The sequence below is a fragment of the Notolepis coatsorum genome (genome assembly GCF_963971535.1).
Source record: "Notolepis coatsorum genome assembly, contig: SCAFFOLD_479, whole genome shotgun sequence".
Classification (NCBI taxonomy): Eukaryota; Metazoa; Chordata; class Actinopteri; order Aulopiformes; family Paralepididae; genus Notolepis; species Notolepis coatsorum.
The window spans coordinates 138,693-144,731 of record NW_028171876.1 but is presented as its reverse complement, the minus strand read 5'-3'; the positions used below and the strand labels follow the sequence as shown (position 1 = coordinate 144,731).

The 6,039-nt window shown below is 41.5% G+C and overlaps 1 protein-coding gene across 1 annotated transcript in view; it reads right to left on the bottom strand.

The window, feature by feature from the left end:
• Nucleotides 1–4,017: 4,017 nt before the first annotated feature.
• LOC311248163 (uncharacterized protein) overlaps nucleotides 4,018–6,039 on the bottom strand; it is a 4,372-nt gene continuing 2,350 nt past the window's right edge. The window contains exons 3-6 of the mRNA XM_084339100.1: nucleotides 5,507–6,039; nucleotides 5,324–5,383; nucleotides 5,051–5,122; nucleotides 4,018–4,342 (exon numbers count right to left, since the gene is read on the bottom strand). The exon at nucleotides 5,507–6,039 is cut by the window's right edge and continues 1,358 nt beyond it. Coding sequence (XP_084195226.1) covers nucleotides 4,140–4,342; nucleotides 5,051–5,122; nucleotides 5,324–5,383; nucleotides 5,507–6,039 — 868 coding nt within the window. The 3' untranslated portion in view covers nucleotides 4,018–4,139. The remainder of the gene's footprint in view (nucleotides 4,343–5,050; nucleotides 5,123–5,323; nucleotides 5,384–5,506) is intronic.

The window sequence follows — 6,039 nt, the reverse complement described above, 5'->3', positions numbered from 1 at the left end:
GTCTACTGGATGGGGGTAGAGGACAGTTCAAAAGGAGCCTTTGGATGGACGTGAGGGGCAGATTGTCACAAGTGGAAGGTTCGAAGGGTCAAAGTGCATATAAAACAGGAGGGAAGACTGTCAAGTTTTAAACTGTGGATACCAAACAGAGAAGGTAAAGACGACTTTGAACGGTTGAACAGTAATCCAGAACTATTTGATTTCACTGTAAAAAATAATATTGTATCTATTCTAATTCTATCTAATTTGATCAAATTACCTCCTTACACACATGTTGTAAAATGTAATAATTGCTTAATTACTGAACATAAAGAGATCCATCAAGATTTTAACAAGCACTTTGCTAATGCTGGGCACTTATTCTAAAACAATTGTGCGGGGGCCTTTCCTGGTGGACATGATTCCACTTTCAGCATTTCTTTACTAATGTTGTTCTTGAAGCATTTACAATCCATTGATGCAAAGAAATCAACTGGAGTAGATCAACTAGGTCCATTAATTACAGAGCAAATAGCACATATATTTAACCTTTCTCTATCAACAGGTATAGTTCCAAATGCCTGGGAAATGGCCCATGTAATCCCCTTTACAGGATAACATACTATAGTAGATTATATAGGTGGAGACAGAAGTGACCTAAATCATTACCATCCTATCTCCAAACTATCCTGCTTGATAAATTGATAAATAACCAAGTCAAAGCATTTCTCTCAAAGCAATCTGTATTAAGCACACACCAATTGGGTTTTAGTGGGAACAATTCCATATTGTCCGACCTTGACAAAAAAAACATTGTGCTGCCCTGATTATAGATCTGTCACTCATTGGCTTATATTCAAATGCTTGTTGGTTTCAGAGCTACTTATCTGAGAGACCAATCTGTGAAAACAAGAAATACTCAGTCAGTTTCTATTCATTACAAAACGTGTCCCGCAGGGATGAATTTTGGGTCCTGTCCTATTTACCATTTATATGAATAATGTTGTCTCATCTCTAAAAGGCTGTCACGTTCATCTGTATGCTGATGACACTGTTAGCTATTGTATTGCCTGCTACTCTCTTTTTTTATTTAAATTTTTTTTTATCTTTTTCCCCCTCCTTTTTCCTCAGTTTTTCTCCCATCCCAATGTTAGTCGTTATGCCAATTCCCAATCCCCTTCCTGGTCGCTGCGCACCTAGCCCCTACAGTCGGTCTGGGAGAGTGGAGGCTATCACATGCTTCCTCCGACACATGTGTAGCCAATCAACCGCTTCTTTTCACCTGTCAGCACGGACTCTCACTGAGAGGGTGTAACGTGTGGAAGGATCACACTACCCCCCTTAGATCCTTTCCTCGCTGAGCAGGCGCCCCGACCGAACTGTAGGAGTCGCTGTTTACAACGACCAGGACCCACCCACTGGCTTTCCCACCCTCTAACACTGCCAATTGTGTTAGTACGACGGCCGGCCAAGCCGGAAGCAATGCAGAGAGCTGGGCTCGATACCAGTATCTCCTGTGTTGGTGCCGAGCGCCTTGCTCACTGCGCCACCCAGCCGCCCTATGCCTGCTACTCTATTTTAATGCTTTGTATGATTAGTTGATGATTAGTAGTTTTGAATTATCGAGATGTGATGTATAGACACGCGGCAGCTTCCACTCTTAAACCCTTATCATTCAGCCATCAGATTTATCACCGGTTATAATACTCACCATTGTGTCTTGTACAATAGGGTCTACAATGTGAGACGAGATTTGCATTGGCATCTGTTTCTATATAAAGTCATAATTGGAGATTGTCCAAATTACATTACTTCATTATTGGAATGGACCTAAGGTACACAAACCAAAGATTGGCTTGTACTCAAAGTGCATAGAGTCTATACTGAACTTGGTAGATCTGCGTTTGGCTTCTCTGCTCCTGAATCGTGGAACTCCCTGCAGCCGGGGACATTGAAATGAGGTGCACTAGTGTCCATAGGTCGATTTAGAGCACTGGTGACCAAGCAGTTTGCCACATCCTGTAATTGTTTTTAAATGTTGTTTGAGTGTTTGAGTCTTTTAAATGATTCTATTTTCTATAATATGTTTGTATATTCATATTGTAAATGTTTTGTTCTTAGTTGAATTTAACTTTATAATGATTATGTGAATGTAAATGCTTGACGACACTGTAATGAGGGCAGCCCCTCAGTGTAATCTTTGAGATTGAATAAAGATTGAATGAATACTGTACAATATTATACAATATACAGTACTATACAATACTACAGTATACTGTGCTGTATACTATACAGTACTACACTATGCTGTACTATATTGTACTGTACTATACTATACTATACTATATACTACACTACACTACACTACCCTACACTATACTATACGATTTTCAGTTTTGAGATCACGATTCGATTCGATAGGGTATTTTCCATCTACAGATCAAACCTTTCAAGAATATATTTGAAAATACAACCACATTGATATGGTAATAAAAAAAACACTGGTCGGATGTAGCTATAATAATAATAATAAATAAATAAAACTATGATAGCTTTATAGATATGGGGTATAACAATCTCAACACCAAATTTAAAATTCATAAAGATGTACGTTCAATACAGTGAAATATTCTCCTCTTGTTCGCTTCCCTGGGTCTCTCACTTTATTGTCAGTTTCATTGTTTTCTGCTTTGAAACTCCGTCAAACCAAGCCGTGTAGTGCAATTATATATATAATCTAGAGAGCTCCATAGTATGATTACAGTTTAACGCATAAAGAATTGTAAAAATCGAATCAAATCATGAACTAAAATGTTTTAATTATAGATGTATTACACCCCTAGTTATAGAACATGTCCCAAAGCACTCAACATGCACACCTTACGACCTTTTGTTATTCTACGTCTACTCACACACAGACTATAGTATAAAATCAGTATATTTTCACTCTGTCTTTCACCTAGAACTCAGTGGAAGCTTGTTTGCCCCATGAGATTTCAGCTTAGAACGTTATCACATGATGGGAACGCACACACACACACACACACACACACACACACACACACACACACACACACACACACACACACACACACACATCCACCCATGCACGTACCATACACGACAGGCAGTAGAGAAGGTATACTGTGTGTGAGCAGAGCAGAACCAGGTTTATACGTCCCAGCAGTGTGGTGTAGCCCCAAGGAATAGTCATCTGCAGACCCAGTCTCTTCAAAGCCACCTGGGAGCTGCCAGGAATCGCCTGGCTATGTCTTTAATGACTGCTGTTTGTGTACACACACACACACACACACACACACACACACACATACACACATACATACATACATACATACATACATACATACATACATACATACATACATACATACATACATACATACATACATACATACATACATACATACATACATACATACATACATAACGTCACAGTGCCCAAGTGCGTCCACCTTTTTATAGGATTCTATCACATTTGCATAACAATAGCGAATATTACGTACCTTGCGCCGTTTTCATTGGAGTTTTTTACAAAACAACGCTGTTTTATTTGTCCTATATATGCGGATATCATTTAAAAACTTAAATTTTACCATTTTAGTTCCCTTTAGACAACAAACATAATGCTAATGATGCACTTTAATTATGATAATTAGGTGGCCATTCACGGTCACTGTACTGAGGTGACGTGAGGGCGCATTCATAGTTTAACGCTCCTGTGTTCAGATCGCATTTTCATCAACTTTTACCGACCTGCTGACCTGTGAACTGTGAAAAAAGGTCTTGGAAAATGGAGTTCTTTTGTTTGAACCTGTTTTCATCCTTTAAAATCAATGCTGCCATCTACTGTCAGCTGGAAGGTAGTGTCGTTTGTCTACCATCTCATCTCAGGAGCAAACAACATCCCCATTTTATTTGTCTAACAAACAAAATATTAATCACAATCACTTGTCACATTAACATTTGTGAGTACATGTGTTTTCAACAAAAATATGACAAATTTAACACAACAGCCAGCACTTCATAAAATTTTATAAACATTATATAAAAAATACAATAAACATAACTTAGAACAATAACTATTTACAGCACACCATACATATTTATAAATTTTTTCATTCGCTCACTCATTCATACACTCATTCATCCAAACACCAGTAACACCAGAAACTAGCATCTTCGTCCTCCTCCTCCTCCCACTGGACACACATGGTGTGGAACCATTTGTGACAGTTGTCACACTGGACCCACGACACCAAACCCTCAGAGTCCACAGGGGGGTTCGCCTTTTTACACCGGCCACACCGCCAGATCCCCAGCTTCTGCCTCTTGGTGGTGTGACCTGCAGTTAAAAAGAAATTTATTATTATGACGCTGCTTGATTACAATATACCAAGGTCCAATAATAAGTAAGGGATAATGTATAGCTACGAGGTCATTGTCGCAAAATAATTGACCGACACGGAGTTTAAAATACCGAGGCGCAGCGCTGAGGTGTTTTAAACGTCAGTGAAGGTCAATTATTTTGCGACAATGATCGAGTAAAGCTATACATTATCCCGCTTATTACATGGCTAACTTACTAACAATATACCTAATTCATCGACAAGACTAGATCAAATGAAGACGCAGTTGTTCTGTGGCTCTGTCAGCCCAAATAAAGTGATTATTATTATCGGCAGCCGGCAGGTCTCTGGTCTGATTGCATGACTGAGTGCAGCTGTGCATATGCTGAGCAGCACTGATACAGTGTTGTAGTGGGCTTGATTGCGAACAGCTGCGCACAGCGGTCATTATTGTCCCACAGCGGTCATTATTGTGTGATAACGGACCTCTGACACGGGCTATTGACCAATCACAAGCAAGCATTTCGGCGAATGTGAAAACGCCATGTAATAAATATGAATAACTATCTATATAGTACTTTTCACACATGGACCACAGTTCAAAGTGCCCCACAGCAATTTGTATAAAATCAGCAAATTTTTTACAAAATAAATAACAATTCATAAGTTTGCCCTGACAAACTCAAAAAACATAAGTAACATGCCGATGGGTGTCGTGGGTCTGGCGTGGGAGGAGGAGGATGTCGATGCTCCTGTTGGTCCAGGAATACAGGAGGCTGCAGACACAAAAAGGGAGCACCACTCAAAAAATTTATTTTGTTTGGTTTGGTAAATATTGCGCTATGAACAGTCTATCAGTGTACTGTGTGTGTGTGTAGGCCGTAGGGGCAGGTACAATAAGAGTTTTTCTTCCTGTTCCTTTTGGCCATGGACATTTGTAGATCGTGTTTTTTTCACAGTTGTTTGAAAAAGCTTACGGTGGGAGGGAGAGGAAGTTGGCTGGGACACCCGGTGGGACTGCGGTGGGACTGCCGGCTCTGAGAAAATGGTTAAGAAACAATAAAACATGATTATTTATTCATAAAAAAATTTATACTTTTTTGCTAACTGAGAATGTTGTCTCCCAAATAACTGTTAAAAGAAAACAAATAAATAAATACCATCCATTATGGCTGTTGGGGAGGAAGAGGTGGAGGGGTGGTGATCTTCCCCTCTCAAAGCAGGCAGGCGAGTGCTGGTGTGGAGGCTAGAGGCGGGCAGCAGACTGTGGGAGGCAGAAGAGGGGGGCATGGAGGCTGAGGCTGAGGGACCGGCGATGGAAAGACCGGAGCTGGTGGTGGGAGCGGCCCCGGGGGACACTCCTCTTCTGCGGCTGGGGAGAGAGCCACCACGCGGGGTACGGGAGGAGGTTGTGGGAGTCCTTAAAGTTTCAGCCCGCTGCCGCTGTCGGTCTGCCCTGGCCAGAGCTCCTGCCTCGGCGCGGGCGGCGCGGTCCTCTGTCTCATCGATGGCATCCGTCATCTCCTGGGCGGTGAGCAGGCGGGCCTTGGTGGTGTTCCTCCTGACCTTTCCAGATCTTCTTGTGAACTCTATCTGGGCCAGGAGTTGTCCCAGGTCCGCTGTGATCCTCCCTGCTGTTACAAGGGGGTGGTTGAGGTAGGGGTTGGGGGGTGAGTCCTGGACTAGAGCACGG